This window comes from Enhydra lutris, unplaced genomic scaffold (assembly GCF_002288905.1).
Source record: "Enhydra lutris kenyoni isolate GAN:26980312 unplaced genomic scaffold, ASM228890v2 scaffoldscaffold109, whole genome shotgun sequence".
NCBI lineage: Eukaryota > Metazoa > Chordata > Mammalia > Carnivora > Mustelidae > Enhydra > Enhydra lutris.
The window spans coordinates 731,178-745,340 of record NW_019154193.1 but is presented as its reverse complement, the minus strand read 5'-3'; the positions used below and the strand labels follow the sequence as shown (position 1 = coordinate 745,340).

General features: G+C 45.6%; 1 protein-coding gene across 1 annotated transcript in view; it reads left to right on the top strand.

Moving 5' to 3' along the window:
• The window catches only part of LOC111139475 (sperm antigen with calponin homology and coiled-coil domains 1), a 195,031-nt gene that overhangs the window by 115,613 nt on the left and 65,255 nt on the right, over positions 1-14,163 (top strand). Inside the window, exons 7-10 of the mRNA XM_022491742.1 lie at positions 2,863-3,008; positions 4,110-4,210; positions 8,634-8,715; positions 11,973-12,129. Coding sequence (XP_022347450.1) covers positions 2,863-3,008; positions 4,110-4,210; positions 8,634-8,715; positions 11,973-12,129 — 486 coding nt within the window. The remainder of the gene's footprint in view (positions 1-2,862; positions 3,009-4,109; positions 4,211-8,633; positions 8,716-11,972; positions 12,130-14,163) is intronic.

The window sequence follows — 14,163 nt, the reverse complement described above, 5'->3', positions numbered from 1 at the left end:
AGAGGGTCTTACTCAGTGCTTTAGGGAAACCGAATGCACTAGGCTTACGAAGGATGGTAGGTTTGTATACGGTTGTACCTTCAAAACCATGTAAACTGTGCTTCTGGGTGATTCAGGGGATTTTCAAGGCTCACTTTGACTTTCCGTATGTGTGATTTTTGTTTTCCAGATAGACCTTCAAATCTAACATCTGTCTTTAGGAGGTGGTAGTTTGCACAGGACAAATCTTTAGCCAGTAGTGGTACCTTGAAGCTTTTCCTGTATTTAATGAGTTTGCTTCAGTACACCTGGCTATATGCTTAACATTTCTTAATATCCTTTGTAGAATACAGAGGCTTATTCTTCCTTGGAACAGAGAAAATGGAATACTTCATTTCTTGCCAGAGTTGTTACTGGTTGATCCCGGACAACCGTACGACAGGCTGGTGTAAAGGAGTTTCAAATCTATTTATGATGGAAGTACTGTACGAAATAAAACCAATAGCTCCTCTCTATGGTTCTTCAATCCAGGCTTTGTTTTGTGAATCCCCTTACCCGCCCCGCACACGCACACATGCTGTACACACACTCACGCACGCATCCCTGTTATAACATGGAGGTTGTTTATTTCAACAGCTTCTCTGATCTGCTGAAACAGCTTGCAGAGTTTTCTCATACTGACTCTTCCTGTTCTGGCCAAGTGGACCGATCAGTTGAAACATGGTCTTTGAGTATCTGAAGGCAGGAGGACTGGGAATTGGCTCTTGTCGCCTTGCTAGGTTCTTAACAGAATCCAAAGACTCCTGTTTCTCATTTGATACATTGAATCACAGAGAAACTTGGGGAATTGACGGAAACTCTTGAGCAGGTGTAGAATCCTTTTCATTAAATTTTCAAGGAATGAGATGAAAATGAATTTTTAGACAAGATCTCCCTTCGAAGGGTGCCCTGGGTTTCTGAAAGCCCTCGGTAGACAGTCCTTTAAATGGGTGAAGGTGGCCTACTTTGTTCCCGACTTTACTTGGAATGGCCGGTCCGGAAACTAGAGTTTTGTTTTGCTTGTTTGCTTGTACCTAACCTGATTTCATTCTCTTTCGGCATCTTCCACACCTGATTTTACATTACATAACACACCGGGGAAAATACAAAAAAACCCAACTCATTCAATTAAAAAAATTCTTTTTCAAACCCGGCCCCCTACCAGTTTCTGAAATTCCTGATATTTCTTTCAAAGAAGTCATCAGTGTCTTTTTGTTTGTTTGTTTGTTTGTTTGTTTTTTCATTCATTCATTTCCGCAGAAGGGGCTGCGGAGACAAAAGTATTTTTTTTTTTTTAAGATTTTATTGATTTATTCAACAGAGAGAGAGATCACAAGTAGGCAGAGAAGCAGACAAAAGTATGTTTTAAGTTCTGCTTCACTTAAACGTTTTCTGTTCCCGTTGATCACAGAGCAACAGAAGCTTCGAGAATTAAGGGCAAGTAAATCCAGCCACCGAAGCTTATGAGAACTCATTCCAAAAAAATAGTAAATAAATATTTTAAACTTCCACTGACCTTATTAAAACACACAGCCAGAAATACTCTGAGCCATTCTCATAAATTAGTCATCTTCTTGCAAAACAGCTGGTGGCAGTTTGCTGTAATAAAAGAGCAGAAATCAGAAGACTGGGAGATCCTGCCTTGGCTCATTCACAGGGAGATTAAATGACATGCTAACATGTCCGGGATGAGGAGGCCATGCATGAGAGGACTGAACCAGGTGATTGGTCGAAGTTAGAATCCATAGGAAGAGCTTACCGGGAATGTTTGGGTGAGACTAGAAGCTTCGCCTCCCGCAGCGCTGCAGGGTTTGCTAAAGGACTATTAGGGTTTCCTTTCCGAGGACAGATGATGTCTGAGTCAGGATTCTGTTGCAAACTGGACCACTGTCTACTTGACCTAAGCAGAAGGGCCTTAAATAGCTTGCAGGGTTGTTGGGAGGGCTGGAGCAGCAGACTCTAGGCTGAATTTCCAGGAACAGCTCCCAAAGCCACAGCACAGAACTGGGTTATCAGCAGGAGGTGGGGAGGGAGCCTTAGCATCAGGATGTCAGCTGGAAAGCTACCCTTTCCATTACCGACAGGAAATGCCCTATGCTCCGCCTCCTGCCCCTCACTCGGTCCAGATCCAGGTCTTGATCCAGGTCTCGTCCTCGTCTCGTCCTCATCTTTGTGATGGGTAGAATCTAAATCCGAGCTCCTACGTACAGGGGAGTCCTGAGAGGACACCTTTCCAACCTCTGTGTGCCAAATGGGGGTTGGAATATAGCTTCTGAGAAGCCAATCTGTTATATCCACCCTGGACGATATAGCTAAAATATGTATAATAAATAACATTATAATGCTTGTGTGTGTGTGTGTGTGTATGTATATATATATTTACAATATGTAGAGTAGAAGTACATCCTTTTTTTTAGAACTAATTTATGTCAAGGGGTGTCTGGGTGTCTCAGTGGGTTAAGCCTCTGCTTTCAGCTCAGCTCATGATCTCAGGGTCCCGGAATCAAGCCCCACATCAGGCTCTCTGCTCAGCGGGGAGCCTGCTTCCCTCCCCCTCCCCGCCTGCCTCTCTGCCTATTTGTGCTGTCTATCAAATAAATAAATAAAATCTTAAAAATTTAGAATTAATGTCAAGTCACTCTGCCTCTAAAAATAACTATTTCTGGCCATTCCCAAGAAAACGTCTCTGATGAAAATTGAGAGCAAGCGCTATATTATTTCCTGAAGAGGGATTCAAAATTTGGGGTCCTGCTTTCAGATTTAGATCTGTCATTATCTGTGTCTCCCCCTGCCCCCCATGGGAACCCTCCGCCTTCTCAATTGGATGTGCTCTTTGCCATGCAGACCCGTGAACGAAGAGTCGGAGCCTCCCGGGGTTGAGGCTCCCGGCCGCTGGCATGGCGTCTACGTGAGCAGGACGTCTCCGACGCCATCGGAATCTGCGACCACTGTTAAGTCCCTCATCAAGTCATTCGACTTGGGACGGCCAGGTATTTCATCATTTCATCTCATGAGCAGAACTCGCATGCAGACCATGGCCCTGCATATCAAACCTGTCTCTACTCCAACACTGGCCCCGAGGGGATGCAACCACAGGGGCTCTGTCTAGATCATTCCACGTGGAGCCACTGTATCCCAGACACTTGCCACAGCCTGGCGGACGCTGCAGGAAGACGACAGTGAGGAGCCTGGCTCACGCGTAACAAAACCTCGTCTTTCTCTCCACCTCTCCCGTAGCTTTAATTCCAGACTTGCCACCTTCCTTTTCTGCTGCTGTGTCCATTAAACTCAGGTCACGACCACTTCCCTCTTAGCTGGGCCAACCAGAGGCTTCGTTTCCTAGGAAACAAGGTGTTGAATCTTTGCAGTTGGCTGTCTGGCAGGACCCCTGACCTTCCTCACCTCCCCTCTTAGACTTTTCTCTGCCTGGTCTTGTGTGTAACCACCCGCACTGACCTGTCATTCCTGATCTTGATACATTCCCAGCTTTTTCTAGAAACATCTCTCTGGCTCACCGATTCACCTTTCTTCGCTGTTAACTATATATATGAGAAAAACACACACTGTACACACAAAAATATAGTAAATAAAGGAAACCGAGTACACCTCTGTCCAAAATAGCAGTGTATTTCTTCTCTCAACCACAGCAGTTATGCCTGTCATGTAGAGAGACTGAAGTCATAGCTAATGCTAGGACGTACCTGGTGGTCTTTGCTAAAAGAGTTCGCAGCTCAGATTAAGACAAGACCACGAATATTAAAAGATGCAAAAGCCTAGTGGCTACATTCAGTCCATGAAGACGGGAAGTGAGTTAACAATAATAGTTTGTGCAAGAACTTTCCTGTTCCTTCTTACCGTAGATACCTCATCATGTGTGTTTTCTTGTCCCCTGGGGTCCCACCTCTAAGACTAGCCCCCATTCAGTTGACTGCCCCCCCTCAGTTCAACACTAGTCCAGAGGAGAAGACAACAGAGTAAATGTAATCCATTATAAGCAGCATGGGATGGTTTTATAGGAACAAATCAGGAACTACTCTTTGCTACTTGGAACTGAAACTACATAGAAATGTTCCCATTTCTTTTCTTGGCAGGTGGAACCGGACAGAATATTTCTGTCCATAAAGCCCCCAGAAGTCCCCTGAGTGGGATTCCAGTAAGGACCGCTCCCGCCGCTGCTGTCTCCCCAATGCAGGTATTTTGAGGGTCTTGGATATGTGGGTGGTGGTCCAGGCCACGTGGATCCATGATGCTGTCTCATGCTCAGGAAACAAGAAGTGAAAACCACTTGGTGTATTTTTTGAGGCATATTGAACATCATTGTTAATAAGCCATGAATAGCAGGGCTGCCTGGGTGGCTCAGTGGGTTAAGCCTCTGCGTTTGGCTCAGGTCATGATCTCAGGGTCCTGGGATCGAGCCCCACATCGGGCTCTCTGCTCAGCACAGAGCCTGCTTCCCTTCCTCTCTCTCTGCCTGCCTCTCTGCCTGCTTGTGATCTCTGTCTCTGTCAAATAAAAAAATAAAATCTTTAAAAAAAAAAAAAAAGCCATGAATAGTAATAATGAAACTTCCATTGAAAAATTGCGATTTTGGGCACCTGGGTGGCTCAGTGGTTGAGGCCTCTGCCTTCGGCTCGGGTAATGATCTCAGGGTCCTGGGATCAAGTCCCGAGTCGGGCTCTCTGCTCTGCAGGGAGCCTGCCTCCTCCACTCTCTCTGCCTGCCTCTCTGCCTACTTGTGATCTGTCTGTCAAATAAATTAAAAAAAAAAAAAAAAGGAAAGAAAAATTGCGATTTTGATGGGTGTCTGTCTTTGGCTCAGGTCATGATCTCTGGGTCCTGGGATCAAGCCCCACATCGTGCTCTCTGTTCAGTAGGGAATCTGCTTCTCCCTCTGTCTCTGCTCTCCCCTCCCTACTCCCCCTGTGGCTTGTGCATGCTAGTGCTCTCTCTCTCTCCCTCCCTCTCTCTCAAATAAATACATAAAATCTTTTTTAAAAAAATTACAGTTTGAGGCTTAATAAAGTTCTGAGAGAGACACCGTGTAAACCTCATACGATTTGTTAATGACATTTTGTTCCCCATAAGATACATCTGAAGTTTTCAGTTCAATGAAGATTGTAATTTTTACCAGAAGTGGATATTGAACTAGATATTTTTCTCAAGGAAGTGTTACAGAGCTTCTTGGCCTTTTGGCATTTTCTTTTCTTTTTTTTATTTTAAGATTTTATTTTTAAGTAATCTCTGCACCCAACCTGGGAGCTCACAACCCCGAGATCAAGAGTCGCATGCTCCACTGACGGAGCCAACCAGGCGCCCCTCTTTGCATTTTCTAAGACCAAGACTATCCATGTTATAATAACATTCAGCAGCTCCTGCTGAGCCAAGGGCAACGTCATTCACAAGTACCCTTTTTTGGTGTCCTTAGCAGCCAGTGTATGTTGTTTGGGATTTTGGTTTTTTTTTTTTGGACAGAGAGATAGATCACAAGTATGCAGAGAGGCAGTCAGAGAGAGGGGGAAGCAGACTCCCCGCCAAGCAGAGGGCCCGATGCGGGGCTCGATCCCAGGACCCTAAGATCATGACCTGAGTCAAAGGCAGAGGCTTAACCCACTGAACCACACAGGCGTGTCCCCCCCCTTTTTTTAAGATTTTATTCATTTATGACAGAGACACAGTGAGAGAGAGATCACAAGCACGGGGGAGCCGGAGAAGGAGAAGCAGGCTTCCTGCCAAGCAGGGAGCCCCATGCGGGGTTCAATCCCAGGACTTTGGAACCATGACCTGAGCCGAAGGTAGACGCTTAACGACTGAGCCACCCTGGCGCCCCTGTTGTTTGGGATCTTTTCAATTTTTCTTTTTTTTTCTTTCTTTTTTTTTTTTTTTTTTTTTACTTTTTTGCCCTGGAAGATACTTTGTACTACTTCATATGTAAAACCAAGTAAAGCAATTACTTATATTATAATAATCACTGAGTTTTTTAAAGAAACTGAAACAGATCATGCTTCATTTTGACTTAAATTCATTGAGCTACACACACGAGGTTGCTGATAAAACATTTAACAGCTGGCTCCTTGCCAGGGGGTAAAAGCCTGGGTTTGTATTCCGATCGTAGCCAGCATCCAGCTAGCTCCCTGACGTCAGTGAACCTGGAGTTGAGAAGAGACATTTATCACGTATTTCTAGAAAACAGGTGGAGTAAGTGTAAATAACCCCAGTCATCGTGGAAAGACTAATAAATAGGAAGCAGGGAGTTTTGAGTATTTATTACTTTTGCTTATAATATAGTTTAATCTTAATAGGGGCCGTGTTGAAAACTAGTTTGCAAAATTCCTAAAGATTTAATAATTGACCCTTGTGAGCAGGTGCACACCACCGGCTCTGACTCATGTATAAAGTAAAGCACACGCCTTTTAAATATATACAGCTTGAATGTTTCTGGATACACACACCCATGTACCTAACACCAAGATAAAGCATCTTCATCGAATCAGAAGGCTCTCTCCTGCCACCACCCAGTGGGTAATCTATTAATGTAGCCATCATTCTGACCTCTGTTAGCCTTAGATTATTGTCATATTGCTCTAGTCAGTTGAAAAGAGAATGTGTTAGGGACACCTGGGTGGCTCAGTGGGTTAAGCCTCTGCCTTCGGCTCAGGTCATGATCCCAGAGTCCTGGGATCAAGCCTCACGTCAGACTCCCTGCTCAGTGGGGAGCCTGCTTCTCCCTCGCCTCTCTGCTCATGGTCTCTTCTGGCTATCTCTGTCTCTCTCCCTCAAATAAATAAATCTCAAAAAAAAAAAAAAACGAAAGAATGAGTTAAGAACTCTTCCATGCTCCCTAGCCCCAGAAATAACCACTGTTTATGGCTTGTTGTGAATCCTTCTAGAAGTGTTTTTCTCTCATAAAATGTGTGTGTGTGTAGGGAGGAAGAGAAAGTTTTATAAATTGGATTACACTGCACATTGTTCAGACACTGACTCATTTCACTTTGTCATTGGAATGTAGTCCCTGAGGGCATGGATTTTTTTTTTTTTTTTTTTTAAGAGAGAGAGTGGGCAAATGTGTGCACATGTGAGCAGGGGGAGAGGCAGGAGAGGGAAAGAGAGAAGGAATCTTAAGCAAACTCTACATCCAGCACAGAGAGGGGTTTTGCTTGCTGTTATACCTCTTGTCTGCAACAGTGGCTGGCACACAGTCATATCACAGTAGAAGCTCAATAAATATTTGTTGAATGAATGAAGGAAAATACCAGAGACATCTTCAACTGTCAGTGTTTGGAGAAATAACGCATTCTTCTTAAAGGCTCTGTGACATGCAGTGATCTGTTTAAGCACTCCTCTGTTGATGCACCTTCCTGCAAAAACAGTACAGGGAAATTCCTTCCATGGGTTTTCGCCCACTTAAGAAGTTCTTCCCGTAGGAGAACGTTATCAATCACCCTTAGCTTCCTGATACCAGAAATCACTCTAGCCCATCCCGTCCCACAGAAAGGAATTGAATACAGGGAGAGCTCTGGTCTCCACTGCGCTTCTAAGAAAGGTTCCCAGAACATCTCAAAGTTGGCCGGTGAAAGGAACTTATATTTCTGGCAAGACTTTCTCTAACGGCTTGCCTAGAACTACTGCTTCTCTCAAAACGCAGCAGCCGCTTTAGGCTCCCACTGCCACAGACGTGGTCCAGCCCAACCTGACAGATACTGTCCTCCCAGATTTGTTCCAGGATTTCCTTCTTTTAAAGACCGATTAATATTCCATTGTGCATACAGACCGCATTTTTTTTTATCCCATTCATCTGTCCATGGACGGGTAGTTTGTTCCGAGCTCTTGGCTATTGTGAGTAATGCTGCCAGGAACATGGGCACGCAACACATCTCTTCTGGATTCTGTTTTCAGTTGTTTGGGGTATAGGCCCAGAAATGGGACTACTGGGTCGTACAGGAGCTCTATTTTTAATTTTTTGAGGAACCTCCCTACTATTTTCTATAGCGGATGCACCATTTTCCATTCCCGCCAACGGTGCACAAAAATTCCAGTTTTTCCACATTTTTGCTAACACTTGCCATTCCCTCTCTCGTTTTTTAAAATAATGACCCTCCGAACAGGTGTGAGGGGATATATGACTGTGGTTTTGATTTGCACTTCCCCGATGATACTGAGCACGTTTCCATATATCTGTTGGCCGTTAAAAATCAATGTTTTTACGCACCCCCTAGAATATACATAGAATTTTCCAGGAAGGTACTCACAAAGCTGATTAATAATGATTACCTCCCCCCACCCCTGGGGCACCTGGGTAGCTCTGTTGGCTAAGCGTCTGCCTTCTGCTCAGGTCATGAGCTCAGGGTCCTGGGATCAGAGCCCCAACGTGGGGGGCGGGGGGAGAATCCCTGCTCAGCAGGGAGTCTGCTTCTCCCTCTCCCCACCCACCCCCCGTCAAATGAGTAAATAAATTCTTTAAAAAAAAAAAGATTGAAAAAATAAGTTGTTTTAAAAGCTAACCGTGGTGATTCCTATGAGCTTGAGAACTGTTGCATGGACGCGTGCACACACACACACCATGTTTACGTATCAGGTATCACAAGCTCACCATGCTGGTGTGCCCTTTGGTTTTTTAGAGGCATTCAACGTACAACAGTGTTCGGCCGGCCAGCAAAGGTGTGACTCAGCGTTTGGATCTTCCAGACCTTCCCCTCTCAGGTAATACCTTAAGCAGCAAACGCTTTTGGGATGTCTGTGTGGCTCAGTTGGTTAAGGGTCTGCCTTCGGCTCAGGTCCTGATCCCAGATTCCTGGGATCGAGCCCCACGTCCTTGTAGGGCTCCTTGCTCAGCACGGAGTCTGCTTCTCCCTCTCCCTCTGCTCCTCCCTCCTGCTCGTGCTCTGTCTCATTCTTTCTCTCTGACAAATAAATGAATAAACTCTTTAAAAAAACAGGGGCACTTGGGTGGCTCAGTGGCTTAAGCCTCTGTCTTCAACTCGGGTCATGATCCCAGAGTCCTGGGATCAAGCCCGGCATCGGGCTCTCTGCTCAGTGGGGAGCCTGCTTCCCTCCCTCTCTCTGCCTGCCTCTCTGCCTACTTGTGATCTCTCTCTCTCTCTCTCTCTGTCAAATAAATAAATAAAATTTTTTAAAAATAAAAAATTTAAAAATTTTAAAAAAACAGCAAATACGTTTGACCTCTTATTTTGTGAGATTTACTTTTCTTCTTTGCCTGAAACCGAGCTTAGAAAAATAGTTGATGGCATTTATTCCAAACAATTTAAGACTCATGTTTGTGTTTTGGTTGTTAGATCCTACTTCTGCCACTGTACTTCTCAGTGCGCATCTGTTCGGGAGAGATGTCTAGCTTTGGGGAGTTTTTTGTTTGTTTTTTATGGAATCTCAAGAGAATATCTTAACCATCTTTAGAAGTAACTATTTTTAGAAAAAAAAATCTTATCTGATTCTGAAGGTCTCTTGCTTCCACAATTCCTAAAATATGCCTCTTTCATGCTGTCTTTGCCTTTGAATGTAGCCCTCTTCCTGTTGTTACTCTGGTATTTTGTAAAATCCGGACCCTGCCGGTGACACCGTGGTTGGAATCCACAATCCTCCCTGTCGCTTTGTCACTCCTGCGCCTCGAGTGCTGGTGGCCGGTGTGAAGCCGCAGTTACAGAGCGGGGCACACGGGGGTGGGCTTGCCTCTTGGCCCCATCATTCCACCTGCCGGGGCTGTGGTTTCCTCATATCTGGGTTGGAAATAGTGCTGTCTCCCTCAGAGGTTCGCTCCAGGGTCTGAGTGAACGCAGCTGGCTGTGGGCTGAGTGGAAGGGGTGACCTTGACCTTAGCTTCTGTTCCCTTTCTGCTCAGTTCACCTGTGAGAGCAGACATTAGCAGAAGGGTAAGCTTGTCCCGAGTATATGCCTCAGAAATGTATGTGTAGGACTCTGTGTCCTTACTGTAAAGCCACAGAAAAGATGAAAAGAACACTAAACAAATTATTTACTGGTGCCTCTAGCAGGGCAAGAAAGCCAGAAATCCAGACTGCGTAGATAGAAAGCTGTGGGACCAGGGTGGGATTTTTTCTGATTCTTTCTACCATGCTGCCTTCTGGTAACAAGGCAGAGGATTGCTCTGATCAGCAACGTCATAAAGAAGTGATAAAAGCTTATCATACGAGGACTTGGAGTCAGAATAATGACTCCGAGGAAGAAGGAAATGCTAGGGGCACCTGGGTGGCTCAGTGAGTTAAGCCTCTGCCTTCAGCTCAGGTCATGATCTCAGGGTCCTGGGATCGAGCCCTGCAGGGTCCTTGGGCTCTCTGCTCAGCGAGGAGCCTGCTTCCCCATCTCTCTCTGCTTGCCTCTCTGCCTACTTGTGATCTCTCTCTGTGTTAAATAAATAAAGAAGGAAATACTGTCTAAGGAGAGGAGAATAAGAGAAAAAAAACAAAAAAAAACAAAAAAAAAAACAGAAAGGGTGAGTGAAGCCAGTAGAGCAGGCTCTTTTTTCTGTGCAGACGAGTTCCCCCTTCCTAGAAGTGGAAGGGAGGTCAAAACAGAGTATTGGAAACCCACCTGATTTGCGTTCTCTACACTTGCTATGTAGTGGAAAATCGGGGATAACTTGGTTACAGGCACAGTGATGTATTCCTAGGCAAGCTTATTTTTGTTTTGTTTTGTTTTGTTTTGTTTTTGTAATTGTGGCTAAAATACCCGTAACACAAAACATACCATCTTAACCATGTTTTTAAGGACCACATGAGCTTTTGGTCACAATATTTGTGTCTTCTCTGTCCCTCCCACATTGCCTTTTGTGCGAAGAAGCCGTCGTTTTAATTGACAAGCTAAATCTGGCGCTCAAACCCTAGTAGTTCTTGCCCCAAAGTAAACCATTCCTTGTCAGTGCCCCCCCTTTGCCCCACCAGACACCTGTCTACGCAGCTGATTCTATTTACTGTACTAAAAAAGAGTTACGCGGTAAAGACTGCTCGCTCGGGTTAGCCTTGCCAGCATTGAGGTCATCAGAAGCTGCTGAAAGGAGATTAATGCACTGTTTTTGTTGTTCTCTTTAGTGATGTAAGCACTGTTTTCCCTCTCCTCTTCAAGCTCATTAGCCTCACTCCCCACTTTGCTACCCATAATTGGCGGCTCTTAGCCATACAAGCATTGTTTTCTTCCATGACTATTTATGGTGTCATAGGAGGCTACCGTGGGCTCAGCCTGGTCACAGAGGCCTGTCGTGTGGCGTTGAGCAAGCCACCCTTGCTCTCTGAGCTCCTGTTGCCTTTGTCAGTACAAACCAGACACTCTCAAGGTTTTCTCCCAATCTGTGCTCTGGTGGTCCTCAGGAAATACCATCCGGAGGATTCCGCCTGTTTCATTAACCTGTTTTGACTCCTAATAGAACAGCAGAGAGGAGTCTTTAAAGAATTTATGTTTGCTTATTTTTAGCCAACCAGACCCTATGACTGGAATGGCTTTTTTTTTTTTTTCCCTATAAAATCGTTACCATTCTTGGTACCCAGCTTTTTGCCTGCTGCCACCTGTGACTTGAAAATCCCACTGGCTGTCTTCCAGCAAGCTCTCTCTCTCTCAGATGCCTGTCAGTTCAAACAAAGTGCTTTACTGGGAACAGGGCTAGCTCTGAGCGGGTAGGACTGTGCAGAGGGTGTAGAAGGGCTTTGGTTCACGGCTCCAAGGGTGCCATCTTGAAATTCTTCATAATTTTTGAATGAGGGGCTAATTTGGCATTAGTCTCTGTGAATTATGTAGTCAGTCCTGCCTGGAGAATCCTTTCTAGAAAAGGCCATGTCCCAATGTGCGTTTTTTTTACTTAACTCTATAAACCTACATTTATTACATATTTATATTTAGGAATCCAATGAGAATTCTGTTGTACTTGAGAAGAAAGTGTGGTGACCAGTCAAATTTCTCTTCTTCAGGAATAGGTGACTATGTTGTTCTCCACACAGATCTTCTAAAGGGAAGGGGTGAGGACCTGAAACCGAACCCTTATCTCCGGAAGAGCCCCTCGCTGGAGTCCCTGAGCAGACCCCCTTCTCTGGGCTTCGGGAACACGAGGCTGCTGAGCGCGTCCACTGGGGGCTTGAAACCACAGAGCAAACTCAGGTATCACGTTTTACACAGTGAGACGTCGCTGGGCTGGTGGTCTTGAAATCTTCCTTCTGTTTCACCACCTATGTTCAGTTTACTTTTATGTGTATTTTTCCTGAATGAAAACAACCAGACATAGAACTGGGAAGCGGGCCCTGGACAGCAGGACCGTGCAAAATGAAATAGGGCCGTGAAACCAGAAGTGGATGCAGACTCTTGGGGGGTCATAAGTTGGGTTGAGAAGTCTGGAAAGAGGGGGGCAGCATTTCTGCCAGGAGGCCTGCGGGGGCTCCCGTGAGGAGCCCTGCACAACATTCAGGGAGCTAGGGGCGGTTTCGTTTGGGTAGACTGTCCTGGGGGCTTCATGAGGACAGGCCCTGGCAGACACATCATCATCATCTCCTAGTATGGGCTGGGGAGGCGGACAGGTTCTCAGATTATCACTGCTAGAAAGGGAGGTTGGGGTCACCTTGTGAATGGTCTCCATTGCCAAGGTTAGAGGTTTCTACTCTTTCTGGTAAAGCAGGGAGGAACCATTAAGTTTGTGGGATTCGGATTTGGATTTTGAGTAGCAGTGCAGGAAACAGTACATATGGGAAGGAATGGAGGGGCGCTTTGAAGTCAGCATCACAAGCACACTGGCAGTGATGGGAGGGGGAGAGCAGGGGAGAGAGACGACAGAGACGGCCAGGGTGGCCACCAGAGGCCCGGCGTGGCTCCCGCCTCTGCCACCTCTCCCTGTTCAGTGCTCCTGCTCCCCCAGGCCCCAGCAAACCTCCTCCAGCCACTTCCCCACCCTCAGCTCTCCCGTGGCTTCTCCATGTGGAGTCTGTCTTCAAAAACAGGAAGTGCATCCCATGCAGACCTTCTCAGAAACCTCCCCTGACTTGTCATGCACCCTTCCACCCACACTCCACGTGCTGCTCCCTGCGTTCCCCACAGCTCGGCCCCCCCAGCTCACCTGCCACTTCCATTCTCAGCCTTTGCAGCTGACACGAGCTTCTGCGACCACTCACAAGGTCCCGGCCTGAATCGTCTCCCTCCTGTCCTCTCACACTCCTGAGTGCTTCCCCTGCAAAGTCAAACCCTCCACGGGCTGGTAGCCAGCCACCCGGCTGGCACCAACACCCCCTTTCTCTGCCTTCCGTGTCTTAGGCTCATGCGGGGTATTTAATGCACTGTCATGTCGTGTGAGCCTTTGTTCCCATGTATTTAGGCTGTGCTATAGTACACAGTAAATCTTCATCTCACACGTCGGTCTCTTTCTCGGGCCCCGGGGCCATGCTACACACACAGCACCGGGCCAGCCAGTGCTTGGGAACAGGTAGACAGACGAATATACAGAACTAGCTGCTTGGGGAGTAACGGCTGCTTGACGGACATGCAACTACCATTCTGGGTATTGTAAAGGATTTTATGAAAGTCTGAATAAGTTCAGCTCTTGGCAGGTCTTTGGGTGTAGCGTATATTTGGACCCAAATAGATGAAGTCATGCCTTTCAGAGATTGAACTTAAAGCCTCAGATACTACATATTAGCCTTGTTTATGCACAGGAGATTTAAGTGATCAAAACTGCTTTTAAGGCCCAGAATTAGTGCTAGCCTGAAACTGCTCTTTTCTTTATGCCAGAAACGTGTACAAAAAGGCTATGTGTATGTTAATATGCAATTTATATTATTACCCTTCATCATGAAAGATTAAATTAGTGATTAATGTGTTATTTTATTTTCGTATTCACGTCATTGACACAAACAAATGACAGGATAGAAATCACTTGTTTTGGAAGTTCTCATCCTATTATTATTAATTTGGAGGGAGTGCCGTATCTAGTTAACATTATTTTTTAAAGAAACCTGTTCTGTTAGTGTTGTGGTCATCCATGGATACAGAAGCTCTTTTCGAAACCTGCATTTCAGTCTTCCCTAGTTTGTCAGACCTAGAAATTCAGTTCTCAGCGATGAAGTAACAAACAGGCACAGTTAACATAACTTCATAGTTAACAGCAACTCTGACCACAGAAACTCGGGGACTTAAGTTTACAAATATACC